This window comes from Ursus arctos, chromosome X, assembly GCF_023065955.2.
Source record: "Ursus arctos isolate Adak ecotype North America chromosome X, UrsArc2.0, whole genome shotgun sequence".
Lineage (NCBI taxonomy): Eukaryota > Metazoa > Chordata > Mammalia > Carnivora > Ursidae > Ursus > Ursus arctos.
This window is the reverse complement of record NC_079873.1, coordinates 115,409,607-115,421,494: the sequence shown is the minus strand read 5'-3', so window position 1 is coordinate 115,421,494 and position 11,888 is coordinate 115,409,607. Positions and strand designations below refer to the sequence as shown.

Below are 11,888 nucleotides of genomic sequence, written 5' to 3'. Positions count from 1 at the left end.
GAAGGCTACTGAATTATTGATGTATTTAAGCACCACTTTCTGTTAAAAACAACTTGAAAGAGCACAAAGAGAATGCTGGGAATAACAGATTCTTCCTGGGTATTGTGACCACTTTTTATTTATGCCAGGCTTCCCTGAGACACCGACGTTCTGATTTGTTTATCGCCGGCAGACCTGTGCTATTTCTGAACGATGAGAAAGCAAAAGCAGCAACCAAAATAGTCGATAACCAAACCTTAAAGTCCTTGAAACAAGAGGGAGACAATGTATTACTTTTCTCTACGGACTGAAGATTCGTGGGACTTACTAAGGGGCGGGGGTTGAGTGATTCTGCTCATGGTCTGCAGTACAAAGGCTCCTGCGTCCGAGCAAAGCAGGCAGCCTCACGTCCTGCCGGGACACTTCAGAGCTCAGGCAGGATGAGGCAGGGTGGGGGCTTAAGATGCGATCGCAAGATGACGGCCCAGACATCTCAGGAGCCGGCAGCCTCCCCTTTGTGCGAAAGCATGCTGCCCGGGGCCCCGGTCACTTTACTTGATGGACGCCCTGGAAAGCACCAACCATGTGTTTACCTGCTCCTCCACTCTTTCCTTCCTAGACGGACTATTCCTGAAGCCTGCACTGCCAGGCGATGGCAGCTTTGGGGAGCTAGTGTAGTCACTGACATTGAGAACGCTGACGTCTTCCTTCGGCCTTTGGAGCTGGAAAGGCCCTTAGATATTTAGTCCTGTGCCTTCTCTCCTCCGAGAGAAACGAGCACAGGAGAGGGGAACTGACAGTGTGAATGGTAGAGAGGATACTAGAACACAGGTCTCATTTACACAATTCCATCACTGAGTGCGAATGAGAATTCTCTGTTCCAATCTGAAGCCCGAGTCCAAAAACTAGTACCACAGACACACTTTCAACGTGTATTGAATTCAGTGTTTAGGGTCAGTTTCTACGACAGTTAATGGCACGTGACAAACAATCAATACACGTTGAAGGATTTTTCTTTGAATGAATATAAAGAGTTTATTCGGTGCGTATTTGGGTATACAACAACAAATATTAAACAACTTTTTTTTAACTTTTTTGTGCACAGGACAGGAAACTGCCTGTACATGCTATGTCCACAGATTTTAACAATTATTAATGCACAAAATCTTACATGTCATGCAACTCTATGCCAAGATTCCAACTTTCTTCCATGCAACAGATATGAAGATCTAAATGGAAACCTAGCTAAGTCTTAAACACTTTTCCAGAAGCAAGTATAAGTATATGTTGTTTAGGGGTAACCAGTCTTAACATTTCCTTGTACACAATAGTCACATGCCAAATACAACGACAGGAGGACTCGTACGTATACAGAGAAGACATTTCTTATTTTAACAACACAAAGGACGACATCACAGCTCCGCAGTTCCTGTCTTTATACAAGAAGCCACAACAATAGTTTAACACGATAACACAAATGGAATTAAGAGAAATCTACACTTGAGGATAATCTTTTTTCTTTAAGTAATCTTTACTGACTGGGGTTGACAATACACCTCAATTTCTATGCACAGGATACAGCACAAGAACTTGACCAGAATACACTACAAATCTAATAAAAAAAAATTGGTAGAATCACAAGAACACTGTTACCTTGAGCCTGAGATGCCAATTCAGATTCAACCCTGAATTTGGTTGATTTGGATTAAGAGACAGAGTCAATAGAACCACTGAATTTCAGAAATCATAGAGTTGTACTACACCAAGGTAAAGATGTACGTCTGAATCAAGCGTAGATAGAAAACATTAAGCCAAGAAAACAACACAGGTCACGTCATTTTGTTTGCCCCTACAAAACATTTAAGCAGCTAATTTTGTTTTGTTTTGATTTTTTTGTTTTGTTTTGTTTTTGAAGAGCAATTGTGGTCTTTTAAATTTTCTTGGTTGGAGAGCAAATTTTTATCAGCATTAGTGCTGTGAAATGTTTTCGGCTTGTCATCCCCAAAGCACAGGTGAGATCATGAGAAAATTGGGCAGTCCTTCTCCAGGATTTAGTTCACTGATAACGCCTGGCATTCTTTTGCACAAGCTCAATCGAGATTATGGGGCGTTCGTATGGACGATAAGGTGTCACGGCAGAGAGACTAGTGAACTCTGCCTGTTTGGTGAACGTCATTGATAAATGTGAACTTTTGGGTGAAGGACTGCTAGAATTCAACAGCACCTGGAGGTTAGGTTCTGTTACAGAGCCCTTGTTTTGCCCTCACTGGCTACGTTGATTCGTTGTGGCTCATGGACTTGCCTCCGTTCAGCACGCCGGAGACACTTCTGCTCTTGGTTGGGGTCCCGCTTCCAGACCGAGAGAACTCCGTGAGGTCGTGCAGTGACGGCTCCTTGTACATGGCCACTGCAAAGCAGAGGAACACCGGGTCAGAGGCCTTCGAGCGCGCACCCCGCGCTGGCCCTCAGCTTGTCTTTTGGCGACGAGGCCTCCCTGCTCTAGGGAAAACGCTGCCTCCAAGGGCTCTGCCAAGAACGGACTGGCTCGGCTTGAGCAAGATCTAGTCTCCGGTGCGGTAGTGTGCGGAGAATTCTAATGCCTCATTTCCATCACTTACGGTTATATACATGGGGGCATTAATGAAAAATGCATTTAATAACACTCTTGGAAGTTTAAATATAATCTACAACATGCTGTGCAAGCCAAATATTAACATCCAAAACGTTTTAAAACACTGATTCCTATCATGCTCAAAAGGATACGTGTGCAAGAGTCTAAATATTTCGCGCAAGTCTTAATGCAGTTAGTGGTACACGGTACTGCCATTGGGCTGTGAGCGGCACTACCAGCTGACACGATGTACTAGACACTATGCTGAGGGCTTCACGGGCATTACCTCGTTTCATCCCCCTAAGAATCCTGTGACTTGGGTGCTCTACCCATATTTTACAGGTGAGGAGCACAGGTCAATAATCCAGCCATGCCCACCCAGTTAGGACAGAGGGGAGTTGGGATTCGAATCCAAGTAGTCTGGCCACAGAACACGGGCTGCTGAGCAGTGCTGTGTGGAACCGACGGGGTGGTGTGTTGCTACTCTCACCTCGATTCTAACCCCAGGCCGGTGACCTCTTGGAGGACTAGCTCTGCTTTGCCCACGTCCTCTATCCCTTCTCTACCACCTCTCAGCTACTTCTAACATCCTTATCTTCTGCGCCCCATCTCTCTCCCTTACCCTTTCCAACTTGCTACTAACCTGCCAATGACTGCAAGACAGACTGGGAATGGAAACCGCTGGGACGATATCTCTGGGCCCTTCAAGAGGGCCCAGGGAGCTTCCCTGTAAGTGGTAAGCGTGCACACATTTGAGCATCTGTGTTTCTCTCCAGGAACCGTTTTGGTAGGATTTGGGGTTCTTGGCTGTCCTGGGTTAGCAATCAAGCTGCTCCCCCATAAGCAAGGTGTTACTATCTATAGATGTATTCTGGGAAAATTAAAACCCGAAGATTGGATGCTATTGTCAATGCTTAATGTTTTAAGTGTTATAAAATGTTACTAAATTTCTGTATAATTGCCTTTAATGGGGAAGAATTACGCTCCACTTAAGAGAAGCATGATGAAGGACGGAGTTAAGTTAAGGGTACTCTTCTAATCCACAGTTCCTAGCATATCAAGTTTACCTTTGAGTGGTTTGGGCAGAAAGTGAGCTGCAGGCTTGTTCTTCTTCACATGGTTTCCTTTCATGATCTCCCCTTCTTTGTTCAGACCCAGATACCACCCTCGGCCGGACTGCTGCTGGCGGTATATCATCGATGAATACGTCACGTAATAATTTTCAAACACCGATTCTTTGAATTTGCACTCAGGTGTAAAATGTTCCTGGCAAGACAAGTAAATAAACCAAAGCTCAATATTTATAGCTCTGAACTTCATGGAGAACCTGTGGTATTGTCCTTCAGGCGTTTAGGACGTACTTTGTTCAAGCTTGTATGACTGGTGCTCTATTTTAACAGCATAAACTATTATCATTGGAAACCAAGACTATATATAACATTTCACGTGATGCTTTGGAATAAAGCCCTAAGTGCAAGTGCCACTGATCAATGATTAGCTCTCTTTGTAATAAGATAATGGAAAAATTACAACAAGCCACATACCTGTAATACATTGGATAAACAGAAGAGCTAAAGATTGAAAAGACAAGTATGAAGCTGTCACGTGGAGCTTTGTTCCCTTCAGGATTAAATAAGAGAAAATAAACATTTGGTCCCTCTACTTAATTTTTGTAGGTTCTCCAGTTACCATTCACTGTAATTGTCAACTGCCTGAGGCTTAAATCTGTGTTACGGTGTGACATTACTGACTGCCTACATTTCTAGAGGGATCCTACAAAGAAAGGCTACCTTTTGCTTCAAGGTAAACCAAATTGATTTGTTTTTTAATCATTGGACCTTGACTTAAAAAAGAAAAAAAAATTCTACCCTCGCCTCATCCTTGCCTTACAGTAATGTTTACAAGCAAATCAATAGAGAAGCAAGGAATTGACAGTAATTCTACAAGCAGATATGAGCGAGCAGCCCAGGGGGCTCTGAACCCTGGAATGGGATTTCTGCCATGAGCTTGGCCATGTTTTCTTTGGATTTGTCCACACAAATGAAGGGCTCCTGATCCAACGGACTACTTCAGGAAAAAACCCAACACAACAAACAAACTGAAAACCTTCTTGCAAGCATTGTGAATTTGTGTGTATGAAATAAACAGCCATTAAAAGTGGCCATTTGTAAGCCAAATGAAATGAACAGCAGATTCTAATCTGTAAGGAGTCCACGGAGCAGCACAGGGTCCATCCGCAGTGGAAGACAAGGAGAAGAATGCTAGCTGAATGACATATGATGGTGGCGCCAAGGAAGCCATTTTAGATATTTGCTAACTTGCTGAGATGTTAAATCAGGAAGAACTTCTCATAAAACCCTAAAAAGAAGACAACCTTGTAAAAACAGCGTATGCTTTCTGGACACCAGCCCTTTCTGAACAATGCCTCCATGGTCCTACCTACTACCGTCCTTCACTTTCATATTCTAAGCAACGCACACCAGGTGCACAAGACAATCTGAAGTCACTTCAGCGAAGAGGGACAGCTTCCCCAAATGAGGCAGTCTTTCTCTGAAAGTTAAGCCATGTTTTCTTTTCTTTTGGGAATCCACAAGATCTGTTTTTCTCCGTAAGCTCAGCAATTCTCCCCATCTGGCCCCCACAGCATTTACTAGAGTCATCTTTTGGGGTTATTTCAGCCTCGGGGCATGCTTGGTAAGCCCCCCAAAGATTCACACAGATTCAACCTGTGCAAGAAGAAATGTATTTCCAAGGCAACGATCACAGGTAGGAACCGGTGTTCCATTTACGGGCTGTGAAAACTCCCCTTTGTGGGGCTCTCAACAGGGAAATCCAATGTACGCCTACAAAGAAATGTGACGAAAAGGCTCCACATGTCTTCTAGTGATGAGGACAGTTGCATAGAATGTTGCCGAAATTCTTTGGGAATGAGATCACCATTTGGGGGGGGGGCACCTGGGTGGCTCAGTCGGTTAAGCATCTGCCTTCAGCTCAGGTCAGGATCTCAGGGTCCTGGGATGGAGCCCCACATTGGGCCCCTGCACTGAGTGGGGAGTCTGCTTCTCCCGCTCCCCCTACTTGTACTCTCTCTCAAATAAATAAAATCTTAAAAAAGCCCAAAATCACCATTTGGGAAAAAAAAAAATCTCATCCTTGGAGGGTGAGTTTTACTTTCATAAAGAGCCAGAAACCATTCAAAACTAAATATGGTGAACAACATATATGATCGAGGTGAGTGAATCTGTGTAGGCACAGAAATACTGTATGACCGGCTCCCAAATGGTGGGAGGGGATGACGGCTGAGGCAGGTCCCCGAAAAGGGCTGCAGTTGACGTCCCGTGTGATGGCAGCCTTCATTCATTCGTTGATACGCAGTTTCCGACAATCCACTATACGCTTGGGTGGCTGAAGCTCACAGGTAAATAAGCAGCCTCAGGAAACTTCCCGTGTATTGGCAGGAGTTGGCCATATACCCAAATGATCCGGACACGAGGTGCGCTGCCATTAAGTACAGAACGGGAGGCACAAAGGGGGTGTTTCGTGAGAACAGGGGAAGCCCAGTTTCACTCTGACTGGGGGACTGTGGAAGGGAGGGCTTCACAGAGGGTGTTTTTAGGTGAGCTTTGAAGGGCGGGTAGGAATTCACAACAGAAAGAGGGGAAGGATACTATTTGAAGCACAGAGCCACAGTCGCTCGAACCCCCACTGCTGGGTCCCCTTTGTCTCAGTAATTACCCGCCAGCACCCTACCCTGGCAGCCGCTCGCGCTGCAAACTTCCGGGGACCTTGAAGGTCATCACCCGCAAACCCGTCCAGCCCGTGATCTTCACCTTCCGTCTGCCCTGCTGCTGTCCAGCTTGCGCCCCTGCCCTCTCCGCGGGCCCGCTGTGGTCATCTGCTCCCCGGCCTCTCCCCTTGGCTAGCACGTCTCCCTGCTAAAGCGTATTCCCTTCCCTCGGAGCCTGGGACGGTTTTGCCCGGCTTTACGGTAAGAACAACTTGATGCGGCCTCTACAATCCTCCACGATTCAGTCACTACCCTGCCTCCAGCCTCACGCTCCTGCCACGGGGTCAGGCGCGTCTCTGTGCCTTTCCGGGGCCACTCATTTCCTTTGCTTGAATGTCATCCTTCGGTCTCCCTGCCTCCTGGCCTTCCTCTCCTCCCTCGCGGCCGAGCCCGGAGAGAGGATCTCCCTCAGTCGGAGTCGATTCCACGCGTATTTGCGCTCCCTTCAGCCCGGCCCGCATCTCTAGCTGGCCCCGGGACTCAGGCCCATGCACGAGCGGCAGGGAACGTGTCTCATTTTCCGAACCCACCTTCTCCTCTCACAAACGGCCGGTCATACTGCCTAGCACGCAGCAGGCCACTCAACTCTTGTTTATAGGATTTGGGTTTCAGAGATTCGGATTTCAGTCTGAGGAATTCCGGGATTCAGAAGTACCACCCCGTGAAAAGTCTGCAGGGAACTTCCTTAATACCATATGGAATTGGCTGTCTGCAGAAGGAGGCTGTCATTGCGCGGACAGATCCCGCACGAGCGACTTCGTATCTGTTAAGAATAACAGATACTACACAGATACTGGCACCTACAACATTAGGAGGAAAAACTTGGCGATTGTTACAACTATTGAAAAATGGCAAGGAAGGACTCAATGAACTGAACGCTCTGTCACATCCTGGCAATTTCTTAGTCATCATCACTAAATTTGGACTCAGAAACTCAGTAGAGAGGAAAATGAGGCCAAAAAAAGAATGTTGAAGCAACCAGAGGAGTGTTCTGTTCCCTGTGTGTGACACTGTCATTTTATCCAGTGTTGGAATGAGTAGGCAGAAGAGCCTTCATTTTTATCCCGTGCGGAAAAATGTGAACATCCCACCCAACACAGGAAGGACTAGCAAAGGGAAGAGGGGTACGGGTGCCTCTCTGTGCCTCAGCAGAGAGTCACGTGAGTAGCAGGTACCAACTGGGTTGACCCCATGGGGGAAGCCCTAGCCGGAGGATGCCAGGTGGACACGTGGCGAGGGATCAGCCTCCTTTGATTGATGTGAAGATGATCGTTCGCGCTCTTGAACGAGGTACCATCGTGGCCTTGACACACAGCAGACGCTAAATAGAGACAGCATCACTCTTCTGGATTTCATATGCGGTACATAAAAATCTGCTATCACGATAAATGAACCAATGGTTTCAAAAGATGCCAAGCATTCCCCGTGCGGCTGCTAAGAAGTTACTTGGCAGGAGTACAAAAGAAAAGGTGCTTTATATCTTATAACTTCTTATGCATCGATTTCTCCTAAAAGTTGTTTCTTTTTTTTCCCCAGAGGAATAACAGCTTTTTAGTTCATGAAATAATCAATCTGTCTTTAAGTCTCCTCCGTATCATCATCTCTATTCTCCTTGAAGTTCAAGGTTAGTTGTTTTCTCAGTGGCTATTGAACCTTTTTATCTAAGGAATCCATACCTGTTAGTTATGATTATATTTTGGGTAAGGAAGAAGAAGAATCTATGCAGAATGAGCAGATCCGGGAGCAAAATCTAACATTTCTTTTTACCAATTTACTCACTATTAAGGATGAAATAGTTTTTTTGGAGGTTGAACTATCACTGATGAGAAGAAAACATCTGAAACCCTCCACATCACGTTCCCAGAACGTACTGGAGCGTACTTACAGCCACAAATGGTCATGGTCAGCCGTCCTAACCAGGGCTTATGACCTCTACGCAGACTTTGGGAGGTGAGGACCAAGGCATTCACGCCCTCGGTGATGTTGGTTATATGCAAATAATGCCCAGACCCAGTGGCGGGCCACGAAGCATCTTTGCCCCAGGAACAAAAGGCTTTGGACCTGTGTAAATGGCCCTTTTCTCTGAGGGTCAGAAGGAGCCCCCGGGCCCTGGGCTGCCCCTGGCACCGAGAGCCAAGGCTGGAGAGGGCGCAGTAGACGCCAGGTCAGCAGCGCGGGCTGGGGCGGTCTGGTGGAGGGGAGCCACACAGGGGCCGTGTCACCCGGCGGGGGCTGTGTGCCTGCACCCTGGGTCGCCGGAACTGAACAGGGGACAGTAAAATACACCTCGTCCATCATCTATGTCATCTCAGTGCCCTAAACGCGTCTGCGAAAACCAAGATACGCTCACCATGACAAAACGCCTTTCTGATTAAAGTCACGCGGCAAACACGGGCCTCCGTGCCAGATTTTTCATATTTTCCCCCCTTGCTTTTGTATTTCCAGCTCTGGAGTCCGTACGTCAGCAGGATGGGGAGCTCTGAGGATTGCCAAGGATACTGTAAATGTTTCCTTTTAACACATTTCTCTCCAGAGAAATATTTTTTTAATTGGGCTGCACTGAGGTCGTCCATACATCAGATGGCAACACTGAGCCCTTGGACTTGAACGAAGCTGGTGACAGCAGTGTCGCACAGCCAGTGTAGCCTTTCACAGACGCACACGCTAAGTGCACACATCCCGCTGTAGAGGAGTATTTCTCAATACATTCTGTCTTCTTCACACATAACGCTTTGTAAATCAGGCACCAGAGAACACGGAAACAAACACAGTTTATAGATACATGAGTGGGCTTTTAAAGAAACTTAAAAAAATGAATGTAGTAAAACACGACTTCTTCCTTTCAGCGGGTTCTATAAACATATTGTAACTACTCATCTCTCCCTTTAATCCTCTCACTTGGTCCTGTCTTTCGGCCACATTTTCAGTAGCCTGACAATCCAATTAATTTAACAATTACTGCCAAAAGCCAGGGTCACTCTTCTAATGCTGAGCCGTGTTCGGATGACAATTAATTTTCTAGATTTAAAGTTAGCAGGTTACTTAAGCACGTCTGACTCATGTGCGTCAATTATTCCCCAGCCTAATGAAAATAATATGCAAATTAAAATTAGACTCTGTTAAAAAATTAAAAAAAATAGATTCTTAAAACATAAATCAGACCCATGGGGGTGACACTGTAACTACCTATATTCTCTATATAGGTCTCCCCTCGATCAGTGATTTCAAAATCCAGGATTAATTATTATATTCAGAACTTCGATGTTCTCTCCCAGGGTATATTGGATGTGAATGAACTTCATTATTATTAAGATCAAAGAATGGGAAGGGAGGAGTTGGAGGAGAGGGAATCGATACCCACTCGGTGCCCTATAGCTAAGCAAAATTATTAATTGATGATAAACAGACAATGGGTTTGTTCAAATATCCTCCGGACTGTGAGATACTTGAGGGCAGTTCCTAGCATAAGGCCTGGCTTACAGTCCACGGTCAATACACACAGGATGACAAAAAGAAAAGAACGGAATAACATATGAAGGGAGCTTGGAAGCTCCCACGTATGGATCCAGGAAAAGGCAAAGTGTGGCACACTGTGCAGAGAGGACTGGTTTCGAGTAGACACTGACGAGTCAGAACCCGCCTGCGAGGCCAGGGACAGCAGGTGCTCAAGGGAGGAAGGGGGGCTACAGATACATCCAACTTGAAACACTGGAGAGGGAGGAAAGGATGAAAGAGAGAAGAGGGGGGCAGGAGGGAAGGAGGAGAGAGGGAGGGCAGGAGGGGGAAAGACAGGCGGGATTAATAAAGACCAAACAGTGCTTCAGCAGCAAGAATAAAGAGATTTCCTGTTAATAACCAAGATAGGGGCCTTAAACTTCTACTCTTGCTCTCTGGGTCTGCAAATAGCCCAATATTTCAACTGAACTCTATTGCCTCGAGTTTTGTTACAATGGGGGAGGGGGGAGGGGGAAACCCTACCAGTCCTGCTGCCCTGACTGGATTGTTGTAGGAGGATCCAATGAGACGAGGTGTGCGAAAGGAGCTCCATAAACAGGAAATGTGGGATGACTTCTCAAAATACATGCCCAGAAAACCAGGGCAAAATAAATACATTCTCGTTTCTTTCCAAGGTTCTTCTTCACTCCGGAATCCATTTATAAAGCGTCTGCTTATACATGTTTTATTAACATGGGAGAACATTAACTCCGGCCCCCAAATTAGGACTGCACATGCGTTACTCTTTGTGTTTAGTGCTTTCCTCCGAGCCTGCTTCCCAGAAAACTGTTTCGCCTCCTTTCATTTTTCATCTCTGAATGCAGCAGGCTGCAAGGGCTGCAGTGCTTCCAGTCACAGCACTACAGAAAAGCAGCTTACAAATGGGCTTCCCGAAACACCATGCAACAAAACGACTCCAAAGGACACGTGCTATTTAGCAATCGTTTGTAAAGAAATGCAAATTATAATTAAGAAAATGGCTCTGGGACGATTTTCCCTTATCTGGCTACAGTGAAATTTCTTGGTGGCACTTTCATATTCCAAGCTATTTCACAGATACTTTGATTTATCTGATGTTGACCCCACAAAATATGCCAGCACAGAATTGCTTTTTCGCAATTCTTCGCAAACCAAAATGACCAAAAAAAAAAAAAAAAAAAAAATTAAGGAGCTTGTCAATCCATGGCCTGATTAAAACAGATTCAGGGCACAGATCTGACCATATTTTAGGCCTGGAGCTCATTTAGTCCTTTGTATTGGCCTGTTCTGGATTTTCATATATATTTCTGTAAGGCAGTCTCATGCCAGGGGTTACCCAGACTGCCAAATTTTATAAAATGATTTTTTTTTATTTTTAAAGATTTTATTTATTTATTAGAGAGTGAGAGCGAGCACGAGCGGGGGGGGGGGGGGGGTGGAGGAGCAGAGGGAGAGGGAGAAGCAGACTCCGCACTGAGCAGGGAGCCTGGCGTGGGGCTCAATCCCATTATGACCCGAGCTGAAGGCAGACACTTAAGCGACTGAGCCACGCAGGCGCCTGAGACTTGTTTTATCTTTATAAACGCTGAAATAAGCTAGAAAAAAGCAGGAGACAAACTAAAAACAATGCATCCCTTACAGAACCTAAGAGGGGTTGTTTTTGACACGACAGAAAAATTATGTGATCCAAGGGCCTCACTCAGCTCCAAACGTGGTCAGCAGATAGGTTTTAAGATGGAAGGAACTTGCTACGATGCGTAAGGAAGATGGATGGGCCACATGGGTCCAAGGCTGCGTAACTGGTTCAGAGACAGGCTTAGTGTGACCCGCCCCTTGCAGGAGAATACAGAATGTTTAGGCAATGCGATTAGGTAGCAGAAGACAGACATCCTTCATTTTCTACAAGACCCGTTGCAGAGAGACTGTGTGACCAGCACATTAATTTTAAAATCGTACTAGATTTACTGTTGAACAAAGGTCTGTGGCGAAGTATTTTTTTTCCAAGGGAAGAACACTTCTCTTCGCCGAGTAACTCCC

The 11,888-nt window shown here is 45.8% G+C and overlaps 1 protein-coding gene across 8 annotated transcripts in view; it reads right to left on the bottom strand.

Annotated features, from left to right (window-relative positions):
• Positions 1 to 988: 988 nt before the first annotated feature.
• Positions 989 to 11,888, bottom strand: part of FGF13 (fibroblast growth factor 13) — a 490,290-nt gene continuing 479,390 nt past the window's right edge. For all 8 annotated transcript variants that reach the window (XM_048213361.2, XM_044392441.3, XM_044392443.2 and 5 more), the window contains 2 exons: positions 3,658 to 3,856; positions 989 to 2,386 (listed from right to left, as the gene is read on the bottom strand). In XM_048213361.2, the coding sequence (XP_048069318.1) occupies positions 2,250 to 2,386; positions 3,658 to 3,856 (336 nt within the window). In that variant the 3' untranslated portion in view covers positions 989 to 2,249. The remainder of the gene's footprint in view (positions 2,387 to 3,657; positions 3,857 to 11,888) is intronic.